The sequence below is a fragment of the Babylonia areolata genome, chromosome 25, assembly GCF_041734735.1.
Source record: "Babylonia areolata isolate BAREFJ2019XMU chromosome 25, ASM4173473v1, whole genome shotgun sequence".
NCBI classification, from domain to species: Eukaryota; Metazoa; Mollusca; class Gastropoda; order Neogastropoda; family Buccinidae; genus Babylonia; species Babylonia areolata.
Window position 1 is genome coordinate 19,878,734 of NC_134900.1, and position 17,400 is coordinate 19,896,133.

At 44.4% G+C, this 17,400-nt stretch overlaps 1 protein-coding gene across 1 annotated transcript; it reads right to left on the reverse strand.

Annotated features, from left to right (window-relative positions):
- Nucleotides 1–2,073: 2,073 nt before the first annotated feature.
- On the reverse strand, nt 2,074–3,216 carry LOC143299559 (uncharacterized). Its single transcript, XM_076612844.1, has one exon. The coding sequence runs from the start codon at nt 3,214–3,216 to the stop codon at nt 2,074–2,076; it is 1,143 nt and encodes a 380-aa protein (XP_076468959.1).
- Between the last annotated feature and the right edge of the window lie 14,184 nt (nt 3,217–17,400).

Consider the following 17,400-nt stretch of genomic DNA (forward strand, 5'->3'; position numbering starts at 1 on the left):
GTGCGTGCGTGCGTGCGTGCGTGTGTGTGTGTGTGTGTGTGTGTGTGTTCATGCAATATGTATACACACATAGTCGAGCACACGCTGATTGATGACCGTCTTCTGTGAGTAGCTTTCAGGTGTTTCATGGGAGCCATAGCTGAATTATTAAAGCTTTGGAACTCAGTCCTGATTGTCGCGAGGTTCGCGGTTCCAATCCCGCATTGCCTTTTGGGTTAAGAGTGGACATTTTCCCCTTTTCTCCAAAGTCCACATGCACGCAGACTTGCTGGTGCCTTAAATTCCTGTCGTGACTATGCCCAAGAACAAGAACATGTTAAAGAGCGCGTGATCCATCTCAATGTTCAGTGTTTTGTGGAAACGCAAACACCCCAAGAATACCTAGAATGCGGGCGTGCACACACGTACGCACCCACACACAAACACACACTCATACACAAACGCCTACCCCCCCCCCCCCCCCCCCCCTTCAGAGTGTGGCTGAATGGCAGGGCGAAAACAGTGAAACACATAAAAACTCCGCTCGTACAAACGACTGAACACAGGAGCAGCAGCTGACGAACACAGAGGAAAACATGTTCCATCCTGTTTCTGCAGTGCCTGTCTCACTGTGCCTCAAGGCAAGCAGGCAAAGAATCAGAAGCAGCACCAAGGAGATTGCCAAGAAGATGCAAATGATCTTCCATGGATACCTCTCTGATGACACTGCAAAGGTTCTTCATAGATTCTGCCCCTTGCTTTTCCGAAAAATGTAGACATGTTTGGGGGGGATGTCCTTGTTTTCAAACCAGCAGAAACCACACGTGGGCCGTGATGAAGGCTGTGCCTGTCTTGTCTTGGGATTGTTTGCCCCATCAGTCATAGGTCCTGAGGTTGGTGTCGACGTTAAACTTAATATAACTAACCACACTCATCCTGAACTCAAGCCCAAGACCACCATGTGCATCTGATATTAGTGGTGATAGCCTTCCAGTAAAAGACATGTGTGTCATCGTTATTTGATACTGGAAGAGGTAGGCTCCATCCAAAAGATAAATCTGAATACAAATGCCGTATATGGAAGTTCTCGGGAAAAAAACAGAACTGTCCCAAAAGCATGTTCACACACACACACACACACACACACACACACACACACACACACACACACACACACACACACACACACACAAACACACGTATATTAGAGTAGATTTTACATCGAAATTTTGCCAGGGACAGCTTTCTTGTTGCCGTATTGAGAGACGAACATAAGCAGAATGATCAGAGGGCAGTTCATCAGCAACAGAGACGATTACGATGTTGTCGGAATCACGGGTGAGTAATCAGCACATCCAAAAAGTGGATACGTCTGTGAGTGCTGCCTTCGTGGTGAACTGAAGAAGAGAGCGTGAGGCCAGAGAAGTAGTTTGACATCAGAAGATGCCTACCAAAGGCAGAAAACAGTATCTGAAAATTCCCGAAAACAACAACATGTTCTATACAGTAAGACTAAGGAATGTGGTATAGCTTAACCATACCCATCAGAGGATTCTTTTTCAGTAACATGTGTTGTAAACAGTAGAATGTGGTATGATTTCATAATGTTGGATTACGATGTGTGTGTGTGTGTGTGTGTGTGTGTGTGTGTGTGTGTGTGTGTGTTCGTGTGTGGGTGTGCGTGTGCGTGTGCGTGTGCATGTGTATGTGTATGGGTGCGTGGGTATGTGTGTGAGGCGTGTGCATATGTATGTGTGTGGGTGCGTGTATGTGCTTGTTTGTGCACAACACGCTTATGTTAAAAAAAAAAAAACGTAACGAGGGCTCCATGTGGATTGCATGTCAAGTCACATTATTTAATGGTGCAAAAACAGTCAGAAAGAACATTGTGTGTGTGTGTCTTTCTACAAGAAAAAAAGCTATATCTGGATTTGGTCTCATGTGTCATGTTTACTATTTTAGGCACGTGATTCTGTCAGTGTTGGACGTTGTCGGAGTCCCCGTCATGCTCTTCCCTGACAGCCATTAGGAGTTGTCACTACCACCACAACAACCTGTAATCACACACTGACCACGGTGACACTCACTCGTCCTCTAGCCAGATCTTTGACTTTGTTTTATTCCAGAGGAGTTTTCACCTGATTCTGACGCAACAGCCTTGCAGTGGACTAATTCTCGAAGGGTTTGCCTGTACTTTGACCCCAGGAAACAGTAGACGAAGAAGTTGAACGTAGCGTTAATGTAGGAGGCCAGTTCAAAGAAACTCACACAGGACTTGCTCACATTGTAATACCGCCCATCGAGCGTGAACTCTTTGACGAACATGGTCATGGAGCCTGTCACCATAATGGGGAGAGAACAGACGAGGTAGAGAATGGAAATGGCGATGAGAGTGCGCGTGAGGGCCACCTCGCGCGAGGACAGCGTGGTTGATGACGTAATCTGTCTCCAGCTGACCATTTGCTTCAGCTTGACTGACGTCACGATCGTCGTTGTCATGACCACGGAAATGTAGATGGAAGGTTGGATAAGTCCCAAAATAAGCGCCAGCACGTCCAGCATTTCTTTGTTCTCAGCGTACAGGCGACCAGTGTAGAGTATTCTGTAGGTGGCGTTGGTTTCCAGTTCAAGAACACAAGCCCAGCTCCATCTTAGCCCCAACAGGATGTAGCCAGTTCCAATGGGTATGACGGCCATCACAATAATCACAGCCGTTGTCTTAGTTTTCAGAATGGTTTGCGAGCGGAGCGGACTGACGACACACAGACATCTCTCGCATGCTATCAGCACGGAGATAAACCCCGACAACCAGCCGAAGGTCCGAAGCCCCACCATGTGATGGTTCAGAATGAACTCAAACACGGGACCAATCTCTGTGAACGGGGTGTACAGTCTGTCCACGTTGAAGAAGAAGCTGATGAACATGTGGGTAAAGTCGGCGAGGGAGAGACAGAAGAGGCAGAGGTTGATACGTTCTTTGATCCCGTGCTTCCAGAACACTATCATGTTGAGGATGTTGCAGGGGAAGGAGAGGAAGAAGAGGCAGAGAGCCAGCAAATCCACCACAATGTCTATCGTTCTCTCCGCTTCCTGACTGAAGATGTTGTCAGGGTTGTTCCACGGAACGAAACCACCATCCCCTGTTTCAAAAATCAGACAACTTCTAGGGTTCCTTAAATATGTTGGAGGTAAATCACTCAGTGTCGACAGGTTTGTGGTGACATTTGATGACGACATATTGTGGGCCCTATTCGTAAACGGTGTACATATACTCTGGGTTAATGTCTTAGTGAATATTGCACTGGAAATATTTGCAGTGAAGATGAAAGTTACACGGTAGATGGGGCGTTATGGTCTATGTAGTTCGGTCGTTGTTGTTTTGTTTTCAAAAAGGAATGTGCTATGAAGGCTCAGAGTGAAAGCGAGTTTACTGACGAGCATTAAGTTAAAGACGACCTCACTCTTTAAAAAAAAAAAAGAAAAAAGAAAAAAAAAAGACAACAGTCGTTGTCTGTCTCCTCAATCTGTCTCCCCAGTCTCAGCACAAACTTGCTTCATTCCCCAATCACATCTTTGGAAACCGAAGAAAACAATTAGCATGTTCATGATATCCACCTTCTCCCTTGTCTCCTCAGTTGTAGCGCACACTTACTCCATTCCCAATACCTCCTTCACATGTTTGGAAATCGAAGAAAGTAACTGGCATGTACCATTATAGTTGATGTCCCGCTCCCTCCCTCCCTTCTGCCTGAGAAAGAAAGGAAGTGAACATGCATTCATAAACGTGTGTGTGAGGTGTTGGTCGAGGGTGGGGGTGAGCGTACGCGCACGTTTGTTCCTTTTTCTGTCAGTGCGTCTTTTGTGACTCTTGATAATGACTGAGAACAAGCCCCCATATCCTCAACACACACACACACACACACACACATACACACACACACACACACACACACACACACACACATGCTATGCCATACAATGACTCCTTTGTTTTACAGGGGATACACGAGTGAACGAACAGCCTTGTCTGGCAGCCATTCACACCATTTTGAACAAACTGCACACACACAGACACACACACACACACAGAAGACACACACACACACACACACACACACACACACACACACACACACACACACAAACTTACACAAACACACCGGCGCATGCGCGCTCAGGCGGTTAAGGAGAAAGAAGCTTTTGATTCATTGAAGTTTACAGCATTGCTTTTTTTTTTTTTTAATTAACTTGAATCTCTCTCTCTGTCTCTCTCTCTGTCTCTCTCTTTTTCTCTTTCTCTCCCTACCTCCCTCTTTGTCTGTCTGTCTGTCTGCCTCTCTCTCAAACACACACACACGCGCGCGCGCGCGAACACACACACACACACACACACACACACACACACACACACACACACACACACACACACACACACACACACACACACATGAACCTTTTGAACTTTATATATTCCACAAGAGGTGGGTTTAAAATAAAATAAAAATTATTCCTGTTTGTGAATGTAGGTTTTAGACCAGCCCACGGTAGAAAGCTCGTGATCGGCGTATGGTGCCAGCCATTGATAGACGATTCGGAAACTTAGAGTCCGATTAGTTTACCTATCAAAGTGGAGTATGGAAGGGGACAATTGTTTGATTCCTGCATGCAAGTAGTCGAACGTGTTTGACAATCGAAGTGAGTTTTTCGGTAGAAGAGGGACAGTTCTTTCGTTATCATTTGTTCTGTTAAGTGTGCTGAGCGCACCGTGCAGCGGTATCTCGGTTCATCGCTTGAAACAAGGAAGTCAAGGCCCACCACTCAAGGTTCAGTGGAGGGATGAGATAAAACAGATAGCCCTTCCTGGACAGGAGGGGGCTTGTGTGTGTGTGTGTGTGTGTGTGTGTGTGTGTGTGTGTGTGTGTGTGTTTTATTGGGTAACAGCCGTCTCTTCCTTGTTCAGTTAGCTCCGACAACACATACAAAAAATGACAACGAGATTGTAAGTCAGTACGTTTTAGCGTTCAAAATACAAATTGGCATTTTCTTGCTGCCCACGTTAGTGTGCTGCACTCTGATGGAGTCAGTCTTGTGGAGGACTGACCTCCTCCTTTCATGATTATCACCCGTGGCAGGTTTTGGCTTTAAACCCGATTGTTACTCACGATGTTTAGATTCTAGACAATCAGCAGGTGACTGATCTTGGATTTACACTGTAACCGTACAATCTTACTGGTGCAGTGTAAATTTGTAAGATCTGATTTCCTATTTTTATGTATGTTGTCTAATTTTCCGGTCACAGGGAAGTGATACAGCTTGCGTACTCTTTCGTATATCCTGCAGGTGAAACTAAAATAGGAAAAGAAAGAAAACTAGAAAGGAAAGAAAGAAAGAAAAGAATTTTGGACATAGTCTACGCTATACCATATTCACTAAGTCATGAGATCAAATTTAAAAGAAAATTGGGATGTAGAAAGGAAACAAAAAGAAATAATGAAAGAAAAAAAAAGTAAATGAAGAAGAAAGGAAGAAAGAAAACATATTAAAAAGAAAAGAACTCATTTATCTAATAAATAAAACGGGTACTTGATCTTCGCATAACCCAACGCCTTGCTTAGAGCCAAACGACCGCAACATGATCAAGTGTGTTCCATCAATTGTTTGTGTTTAATCGTAGGTTTGTGTTATCATGTGTGGTTGTATTTCTGTTTCATTCATCCACACAAACAATTTGCAGCAAAGATTAAAGAAAGAAGAAACCAATGGCAAGAGAGGCTTTCCACAATTCGCCCCATTGTAGTCAGCTTTTCAAGCGCGTCATCACGCTGTCGTCAATAAAATGGAAGCCATTAACAACGCTCTGGGGGGAGGGAGGGTGTTAATTGTTTTGCTTTGTTATTGTTTGTTTGTTTGTTCTTTTGTTTGTTTGTTGTTGGGTTTTTCTCTGAATAGTGGGTGTTCTGTTCTTGTCAGGTTTGGCTTTGTTTCTTATCGTCACTTTCTGTTCTTGTTGAGTGACTTTGGCATTGCTTGTGTTGTTTTTTACCACTGATTCGTTCATGTCATTTCTTATTCTCGATAAGCTGAACATTGCAGAGACGTTTTTCTTCTTATTTTCTGCAACGGTTCTTTTCCTGATGGAAACATTCACGTGTAAAACGTTCTCCAGAGTATCAAACACAATTTCATCACAAAAGATATTTCAATGTAATCATGGTTACATACAATAACAACAGGATACCGTGTAGGGATCTTAAATTGAATTACGCAGACAGTGATATGTTGTAATAGAAAAAAAATCATTTCTTTAGCCATCGAACAGACAGTTATTTTGGTTACAAACATTCTGTTCAGTATGTTGTAATCAAACATCGGCATACATCTTACAAAGTTTTTGTTTGTTTGTTGTTGTTACAAAGTCGTTTGTGTATCTGGATATCATGACTTTGACTTGATAAGCCATCTCATTCTGATTCTGCATCCAGTTTTGATTGCTTTCATTGAAGGAGGGTAGCTAATGGCGTGTGACTGCTTTCCCTCTAAAGGTGGTTGTCCTTTCGTATTTGTAGATGTTTATTGATTAACGAAAATAATAAAGCACAATTACATAATTACACTCTGCTTTGAGCTTGTCCGTTGATAAAACACGGATTAGCACTTTTGTTGAAACAGTATTGTTAAACACAGTCATTTCACGATGTTGTCCTTTGCTACAGGCACGTCGTCACGCTTAATTGCTACAACTTCCTTGCATTAAACTGCAGTAAATAAAACGTCCTTCTTCACATTACAATTTTCAGGCAGAGTCAGGCAGAATCTGCATTAGACCTGATACAAGTTTCTAGGTCTTTGCATTATCTGTTGTATTTCCAGTACCGATGCAAGCCAACCCTTTCGATTTGGGACGTTAAAAGGTTCTTTCCTTTTATACAACTTTGCTAAGAATAAGAAAAAAGGGTGTGTATAGCCATCACCAAGGTGAGTGACTTTGCTAAGAATCAGAGAAAGGCGTGTATCACCGAGGTGAGTGACTTTGCTAAGAATCAGAGAAAGGCGTGTATCACCGAGGTGAGTGACTTTGCTAAGAATCAGAGAAAGGCGTGTATCACCGAGGTGAGTGACTTTGCTAAGAATCAGAGAAAGGCGTGTATCACCGAGGTGAGTGACTTTGCTAAGAATCAGAGAAAGGTGAGTGACGTGAACACTGCCGATATATTTCAGTCTGGTGGTAATGAGGACGGTGTGGATGTATGTGGGTTGTTGTTTCTGACGACTGGAAAATACTTTTTCTTCTTTAAATCTTTGTTAATCTAGTTGGTATCCATGTTTCTTTATTTAACGTTTTTATCTCACCAGCCTTGATGGTTATCCATGTCAGCGATTCATAAGTGATATACATAATCTGAATATCTGCACGTGAGGGCCTAAGGACTGGAATGACAGGAGACAGAAGACTGGAAATGACTGCCTGGCCCGGGGATGGCTTGTCCTGAGCTGCTGTTGTCCTCAGGCAATCCAGTCCCACCCCTGGCAATGTGTTAGTTTCTTCACTGGAAAGTTTCGTTCCAGCTTTGTCGTCTTTGTCGTTGTTGTTGTTGTTGTCGTTGATCATGATGACGGGATAATTATGACAAATGGGTGGTTGTGGGGATGGTGGAACAAAATTATTACAACACGTTCTCTCGTCGAGAGCTGCTCGTCACTGTTCATTTCGGATGCACGGAAAACTCTAACTTCTCTCAGGTAATCAGTCTGAGCATCAGTAGTGCAAAGGGAAATAACTGATTATCACAGGAAACCGACCAGTCCCTTTGTCAAGTGATTTCGGTGAGTAGCACCTGTTTTCGCCCACGACGCTTCTCATATCGTTTGGAATGTGTTTATAGGTGTGGCTTGATTAGATGAAAGAAACTTCAGTGAACTATCATGTCGGTTATAAGTGACTGGATATATTTCACTTTTCCTGTTTTCGCCAGAATCTCTCTTCGTGTATATGCATGTCTGCACGTATTGTATGTTGTATGCATTAGGTATGTGTATGTGTGTATGCGCGCGTGCTCGCACGCGTGTGTGCATGTGCGCGCGCGGGGTGGTCGGAGGCCAGAGGGGGTATGTGATGCGCGTGCATGGATGTGTTCGTGTGTGTGTGTGTGTGTGTGTGTGTCCGCTCCACGTATGTGTATTCATCCTCAGTCCTCGAATGCTTTATGTGCATGTCGAACTTACCAAACCTCATCTGTGTAGCAAGCTCCTATCGCAGTCGTACCGCCGCCTTCCTTCAGGCAGCGTTCAGCGACGTGTCGCCATAAGGCCACCGTCAAGGACAGTTCCTGCACGATTGTGGCGTCACTCCTATTTGTTCTGATTTCATTTGTTCAGGACAGGTAGACTGTGCCGCCTTGCACAAAGCAGTCGTCATCAGTGAGGCTGCCCACGGGCTGGAGACTGTCCCCGAGCACGTCCTATACAATACAGCAGTGAAAAGACGACAACGCTGATTTGGCTGTGAAATACCAAAGACATGAAAGAAGCCGAGAAACACAAATTATATTTCCAAGAGAGTGCGACAAGGGCCGTATAATTTGAGACATTTGATGTTATTCAGTGATGAAGTGGCAGCGTAACTCCATAGATATTTCAGTTTAAGACAAAAGGGTTGTATTCTCTGTATGCTGAGCTTTATGTACATTTGTACATCATAGCGTAGATAATAATAATAATAATAATAATAATAATAATAATGGTATTTATACAACGCTGAATCTTGTGCAGAGACAAATGAAAGCGCTTTCGCACCAGTCATTCACAAGCATGCATAACTCTAAAACTGGAGAAACTGAAGACAAGGAAGAGGCAGGGAAGGGAGGCTATTTTGGGAAGAGGCTAGACTTGAAAGAGCTGAACGCGGAGATTTGACAAAGCAAAAAAGGAAGTTCGTTTCAATTGGAAGGTCCAGAGGCAGAGAAAGAACGGCGGCAAACAGTCAAATGTTTGAATCTGGGTATGCGTGAACAGAGTGGATCTGAAGCCGATCGCAGAAAGCGAGATGGAGCGTAGAGGTAAAGGCAGCCACACAGATAGGAAGGGGCAGATTTGTGAATACATTTATAACATAGAGTGCTGATCTTGTACTTTATTCTGAGTGAAACAGGGAGCCAGTGGAGATGTTTGCAAAAGAGGAGTGATGTGCTCAGATCTTTTCTTTCTGAGGACGAGTCGGGCAGCAGAATTTTGTATGCGCTGAAGGGACTAAATGGATGAAGCAGGCAAACCAGATAATAGAGAGTTACAGTAGTCAAGGCGAGAGAGAATGAGAGAAACGACACGTCTAGATGTTGCGTCAGTGGACAGACATTTCCGGATGGAACTGATGCGCCGCAATTGACAGTAGCATGACTTGTCTGACTGATAATATTTTGCATGGACAGTGTGTTGTCAAGGACAACGCCGAGGTTCCTGGCTGAACTGGAAAGAGGGATGGATGTACTGTCAAGTTTGATTGTGTCAGTTGTGATGGAAGAGAGTTTTTGCTTAGTTCCTATGATCATTGCTTCAGTTTTGTCCGCGTTCAATTGTAATTTATTTAGCGTAGATGTCAAGAGAGAGAGCTGGTTGCGGAGTTGGTTATGCAATTTGAGCACAATTCGCGAAGACGAATCATTGAAACTGATTATGTGCACAGTTGGGCTATGCGACTGAGTTATTACTGTTGTCAGTAGGCACCACTGAGGACCACCAAAGCGACTCAGCATCAAGACAGGGTTTGTGGCAGACCTGTGGATGGCTCACGGCAAGCTATCAATGACAGTTTCCTGTGGCCTGCTGGCACTGGAACAGCGGGAGAACGATGCTGGGTGTGTCTGTGGGGGGTTCGGCACCAACGGTGTGACGGCACAACTACAGAGATGGCACTGAAGGTGTACAGAAAATAAATGTTTGAAAAAGAAAGATAAACCACCCCTCTTTCTCTCTTTCATGCGCACACACACACACACACACACACACACACACACACACACACACACATATATATATATATATATAGAGAGAGAGAGAGAGAGAGATGTGTGTGTATGTATGCATGCATGTATGTATGCATGTATTGTGCATTTACCTTTACATAATTATACCCCATGATTTTGTTCCTTCCCTGGGTTTGATTTAAATTGAAGCTTTCTTTGATTTCGAAGAAAATTCAGCCACAATTAAAAAAAGAGCCGTTTCACATTTACCACTAAAACAGCAATTGAATTACACCAAATGCATTACACAAAATGCGTAATTGTCATATGTGCAGTTTTGTGACATGGTCACATGTTCAAAACTATTTCCATGTGCACCACACAGGTTTTTGAAGATGACCTACTGTTGGTGTGGGGAATTTCTAGTTATTTTGGCAATAATGGAGAATATCAGAGTACTTATTTCGCCTTTATATAGCAAACTGAATACCCCGTTACAACCATGTGCAGATACACCGTTTCAGGCTCAACTCTCTCAGACATGTCAGTCCTGCTGACATTATCGAATGTCATCAGCGGAAAGTTCTCACACTAAAGAGGTGGATGAAGACAAAGAATACCGCAGTTCTCACGACGAAAGCTACAGACTAGGCCCGCTGGACATCAGATGGGGTCTGTGTGGGGGAAAGAAGGAAAAAAAGCCTGGCTGCCCCCAGTGGGTTAAAACATTCCTGATAACATAAACAAACAAGGAAGGGGGAAGACTTTATTTTGAAAACATAGTAAGTGGCATTCAGTTGCCTGGGATGATGCCTGTCTCCACCAACACACCCTCATGTTGCCAGCACCGTTGACTTGACTCCACGACTATCGCTGCTCTACTCTACAGCAGGCAGCAGGGTCAGGGAGACACAGTCACGGGATGTACACACTGTTTGCACACACCTGGGGTCAGGGAGACACTGTCACGGGATGTACACACTGTCTGCACACACCTGGGGTCAGGGAGACACTGTCACGGGATGTACACACTGTCTGCACACACCTGGGGTCAGGGAGACACTGTCACGGGATGTACACACTGTCTGCACACACCTGGGGTCAGGGAGACACAGTCACGGGATGTACACACTGTCTGCACACACCTGGGGTCAGGGAGACACAGTCACGGGATGTACACACTGTCTGCACACACCTGGGGTCAGGGAGACACAGTCACGGGATGTACACACTGTCTTCACACACCTGGGGTCAGGGAGACACAGTCACGGGATGTACACACTGTCTGCACACACCTGGGGTCAGGGAGACACAGTCACGGGATGTACACACTGTCTGCACACACCTGTGGTCAGGGAGACACTGTCACGGGATGTACACACTGTCTGCACACACCTGGGGTCAGGGAGACACTGTCACGGGATGTACACACTGTCTGCACACACCTGGGGTCAGGGAGACACAGTCACGGGATGTACACACGGTCTGCACACACCTGGGGTCAGGGAGACACAGTCACGGGATGTACACACTGTCTTCACACACCTGGGGTCAGGGAGACACAGTCACGGGATGTACACACTGTCTGCACACACCTGGGGTCAGGGAGACACAGTCACGGGATGTACACACTGTCTGCACACACCTGGGGTCAGGGAGACACTGTCACGGGATGTACACACTGTCTGCACACACCTGGGGTCAGGGCAGACAGATCAGAATGAGGAACATTGTGACCAACACTTTTTTTTTCTTGTCTTGTTTGCTTATTTTCTTTTGTTGTTGTATTGGTTTTGATGATGTCTTTGCCAAACGTGCCTCTTTTCCATTGCGCGGAGCGTTGGCGTGCTAGGAAATGAAGTTCCCTGTTCGATTCACGTATGGTACAGAGTTTTTATTTACCGCCCCCATCCCCCTCCCCTCCCGTGCCTCCTCCCAAATCACCCCAACACTGCTCCCATCCCTTTCCTCCGTAACACTTTGAATCGTACACTGCCTGCCAGTCCTTTGGATCAGGTGTTAAAACCGAGGTCCCTGTGCTGCTTACACGAACTGCACATGAAAGAATCCATAGTGATAAGGGGCTTGTTAGTGAGAAAATATATATCCATACAGTCAGAATAGGGAGAGGGTTTGATGATGTGCGTGTCAGCGGCAAGAGACCAAATTTCACACAAAAATAACTTGCGACCGAATACACTACAATACAATGGTTTCTCATTTAGAGACGTTCGAAATACGCGTGACAGAAGGGGACCTGGATAACAGTGTACACAGCCGCTTTCAGTTTAAGTCATTGGATTTGGCTGATCACATACTAATCTGTAACTATCGATCCAGAAGCAAATATTGTCTGGTGAGCTCTCCACATAGCGAAATAGCTGGCACTTGTTTGAACCCGTGTTTGATACTGGATCTCGCCTGCTGTGAACAGGGCTGGGTTGTATGATCAGTCTCAGTAGCGCTAAGTTTGCTTAGCTTTAAGATTTTTTGTAAGTCCATAGAACTAGTGTAGGAAAATCCAAAAGCTAAGCAAACTTAGCGCCTCTAAGGTCACTTTCCAATCACTTACCGCTAACTGGCGGTGGAATCTTTCAACGCGGTTGTCATCAGTGCGAGTGGTCGTTTGCTCTAGCCTTGGGGAACACCACCATTTGTTCCTGTTTGTGGCATGTAGCGCTTGTCTTTCGGTTTGGTTCGCTTTTTCCGAGTTATCCAGCAAATCGTTTGGACCGTGGAGATGATTCTGACTTACAGAGGTCTGTTTGTGTGGAAAGGATGAGTTGTTATTCAGTATGTGTGCCTTTCTGATCGGTTCTGTCTGACAAGTTTATTGAATTGATAGATGTTAGATCTATAGGTGAGTTGTCTGGGTTGTTTTCATTGGTTTAGTTTTGTTTCCTGTAGCGCAAAGCTCCAGAGCCAGCATAAGTTTTCTTTAGAATAGATTATTGTTGTTGTCGTTTTTTGTTGATACATCTTCAGCATCAATACATTTGTCTTGTTATGTCGTATCTCCCCCCCTCCCCGTGGGATGCCGGGGGTCTGTCAGTATAAATAGCATCCCCGCTTTCTGAAAATTCTGTGCTAGAAATTTCTTCTTTTCTATCACTCTCTTTGTTTCTGCCTTTTTTCTTTCTTCACTGTTGTCTCCTTTTTTCTGCCTTCCCAGTCCATTCCCCTTTCGATTTTTTTCAAGCAAGCCTTGACACTTTTTCTCTTTTCCGCAGTCTGTGAAGTACTATCTGTGCTGTTTTGCTCTGGCGATTAGGTAGTGAGATTGTAAACACTGGGACGGGCACTAGCTGCCCATTCTGCAGTGTTCTTTGCCTATATGGCCTTTTTATGTATTGTTTGTTTTTCTTTGAAGTATTGTTGCTGTTGTTTTCCTTTTTTACATTTTTTTCTAATCTGGGGATGATAAATTAAGCGGAATGGCTGGCGTCCTCAGCATGGCCTACTCTTATTTGCCATAAGAAGCTAAATGGTTGAGATACTGTGTCATGAACTGTGTTTTGTGGGGTTGTCTTTGTGATTTTTTTGTAAATTTTATAGTTTTGTGTTGACGCGGTTGAACATTTGTATGGTTTGGCAGTCCTGATATGGCCCTGTGCGGTCGCCTGGACGATAAGCAACAGGAACAAGAACATGTCATATCTAATATTGTTAGTAGTGTTATAGTTGTTTACATTTGTGCATGACACATGCTGCCTACAGCAAACCTCAGTTTTGTTCTGTTTTTGTTTTTTTCCCTTCCCTATTTATTTTGTGTTTATTCCAAAACCCAATGTTCATTATATCGGAGGACCAGGATACACCGGATACAATGAACATAGGTATGTCATTTCATTGTACCCGAAGTAGCCGGTTTCAACGAAGTGAATGTTCAGGTGTTCGTCCTCTTCAAAACATCAATCACAGTTCTCAAATCATCTGTCACAGAAGCCGTGAAGTTTTCTTTGTTCTGTTTTGAATCACGTGTGTTGTATACAAAGTGAGACAATGAAATAACTCCGTTTCTGTTTCTGCCAGGGAAAATCATTTGCAGAGGGTCAAACACACATACACGCACGTACATAAACACATACCACACACACGCACGCACTCACACACTCACTCACACACACACACACACACACACACACACACACACACACACAGTGTGTGTGTGTGTGTGTGTGTGTGTGTGTGTGTGTGTGTGTGTGTGTGTGTGTGTGTGTGTGAGTGAGTGAATGCGAATGTGTATGCAGGTGAATGAAATTGTGTTTATGTCATTAAAGGGAAAGTAAATGTAAAATGCAGAAATATATTTCGTCAACATTGTTCATTCCGAGGTGATCAGAAGAATGTAGCAGCAATTTAATGAATGGAGAGAACCATCTGAATGCATGCTGGATTTGAGTTTCAAATCTTGACAGCGTGTCATCAGCAGAAACGATCATGTCAACTCTCATTGTTGATTCTGGTTGAAGGGGCTATGGCTTATCTAATTGTCTGAAGTCTGGAAAAAAAAACAACTCTTCCTTGACCTGCCATTGGCGACACTTTTACGCCGCTTAACCAGATTTCCCACCACAGCCACATCCCAGTCGTTCTGTCCTTACATTGTTGCTGAGTCATGTCAGTGGCTTACAGCAGTGCCTGGTGTGACTCAACATCATGCAGGACACAACTTGCTGAACCCCTCCCCGTCCCCCCCCTCCTTCTCCCAAACCCAACACCCCCACTCTCCTTACTGATGATTGCACTTGTTTGGTGGTGGGGTAAGACTGAGCGAGATTCACTCCTGGCGTGGACAGTCACGGGTTCCTCCATTCACAGCCCCTACAATCTGCCCACACTCAACACTTCGGCACAAGCCCTCAACTGGTTCACAGTTTGATAAGGAGCCCACTGGCTCTTTGTTGTAAGGTTACTGGTTGACCAATTAGTTTGTTTTATTTTGTTTATATTGTTTTTATGCTAATTGAGGAGAGAGGAATAGGGACAGTAACGATGATTAAAGGTATGGGTGGGGTGGGGAAGGTGATAGATTTTCGTCTTAAATCACAAATGGTACCAGTAGCAAGGGCTATGCCCCTGACCTGAATTATACAATTGTTGATAGACGTTAAACAAAAGAACGAACCCACCTGGCATTGGGTGAAGTAGTTATCGAAACAGAGGACACCATACGAGTTAGGCATGACAGCCACTTTGTAAACTGTAATTCACTAAACGCTGATTCCACGTTTTCCGTTTCCTTTGCCTTTTCGCTCTTGGACTGTTGCAGTTGTGTCACTGGCGAATTGCAGGTCAGCAAGATCGCGGAATTACAGGGAAAGAAAGACTTCAGCGCGATATTCTGTTGATATTGAGGGTATGTCGTTTTCGGTGACAAACTATGAGTTCAATGTAGTGTTGTCTTCAGTTTAACGTCTTTCCACTTGAAGTGATATTAGAAGAAAAAAAAAACCGTGGGGATAGGGGTTGTGGGAGGGAGAGTGGGGGGTAAAAGTGTGTGTATGTGTGGAGGGTGAATAGGGAGAGACAACGCTAGAGAAAATGGAAACGTTATAAACGCCAACATCAAACAACTATAACAACCATAACAAATGTCCTATAGGACTACGCAGCAAACCTTCTGCAATAACAAATAACATATTGGAATTGTTAATAACACATTCAAAAGAACTTTTGGTGAAGTCTGGCAAAAAACATTTTAGATTCTGACATTCGAATATTACATGATTGCTAGAAGTATGTTTTCCACGTATGCATCTGACATCTTTGCTGAACTTAGTTATAAAAGCGTTCAGTTTTATCCTGTTTGATCAAGAGCACTCGATCAGGATCTCCTTCGCAGCAGATGCGAATGGTCATCCGCAGCATGCAGAGGCAAAGCAGGGATGTCGGCAAGTTCTAATGGCGGTTATACACGTTACTGTCTTTTGTGCTTGTGGCTTGAACTGATAGCATCCCGATTACCTGTCGTACCCCGTTAAGCTGTGATATTTTAGGAAGTGGGGGTGCGGAGTCCAGTGCAGGTGTTATTTGTTGGTTATAATCATGCAGGCCCATGACTTCTGGTACGTGCAGGTAGTGTTCCCTGCCGTGTATTACCAGTGTGAAGTGTTGTCATTCTTATCTCTGTGTTCGATTTTAGTGCATTCATTTGCTGCCTGTTAACGACCCTTTCATTGTGGCCACGTTTTTTGCAATTAATTCGTACAATATCCTGTCTTCAAGGCAGGGACAACAGAACCCCTGTTCCACACAATCTGAAGCAGCTAGATAATCAATAATCATTGTCTACACGGCACGGTGTGACACATCCGTTCGACATGCTGCAACCAAGGAATCAATGTCAAAACCAAGTATACATTGATAAAAGCTTCATTTGTTTGTGGACAGGTTTGATATCGGAACACATTCCTACCCATGCTGTGGGTTTGCACGCTCGCATACACACACACACACACACACACACACACACACACACACACACACACACACACACACATACATACACATGTACGCACATACACACACGCGCGCGCGCGCACGCACCGATACATACACACACACACACACACACGCGCGCGCGCGCGCGCGCGCGTGCGAACGAACGATCGAACGAACGAACGAACGAACGAACGAACGAACGAACGAACGAACAAGCAAGCAAGCAAGCAAACAAACAAACAAACACATGTTTGTAGTAGGCCCTATGATGTATACTTTCGCAGCATTGTAACGTTTGCAGAATCCATTGTCTGGTACAATTCGCCTCTCTCCAGCAACCTGATTCCCATTCTCCTATGTGCAAGACAGTACATGTACAGAAGCCTTTCTTCATGTTGCAAATCAAATGTGCTGACCGTTTGAGCAACAGGTCATTCAGACATGACCATGCCACACCCTGTTAGCAGACTTGCAGGGGTTTCCTGTAGCAAGTAACCTGTAGCATGTTACAACAGCCTGTCTCATTGACATCACCAATAAAAGTTTCCCATACGTGCCATAACTTCTCCATTTGTTTCTTCCTTCACTGTCCATCCCGCCCCCAACAGATGTGCGTTTTGATTTCGTAACAAACGAAAGTGCCAGTGACATTGATAACAGGCTAACAAAGGCCATGTCTGAAATAGTCCTTTTCCTGATACCATTTCAGTCTTCTAGTCTGGTCTTGGTTGACTGATATTGATACTTGATGTAACGCCTATCCTCGGGCAGAGATAAACTCCTAACGCCTTAACGCTACACGGAGTTATTTGTCACAACAAGCCGCCTGCAGTAGAGCCCACTTAGAGCTGCCTTTGTGCGCTCATCATTCGTTTCCTATGTCATTCAGTTATAAAACGTATATATTTTCAATTGCATGGTTTCTTTTTTTTATCCAGCTGTCCAGTTCAGTTTCAGGGTGAAGGACTGTGTGTCATGTGAATTAACGGCCGAGGGAACATGTGGATTATTTCCATGT

Bases quoted from the DNA above. Each gene is read 5' to 3' on its own strand.
- LOC143299559 (XM_076612844.1), bottom strand. From the start codon at position 3,216: ATGTCGTCATCAAATGTCACCACAAACCTGTCGACACTGAGTGATTTA.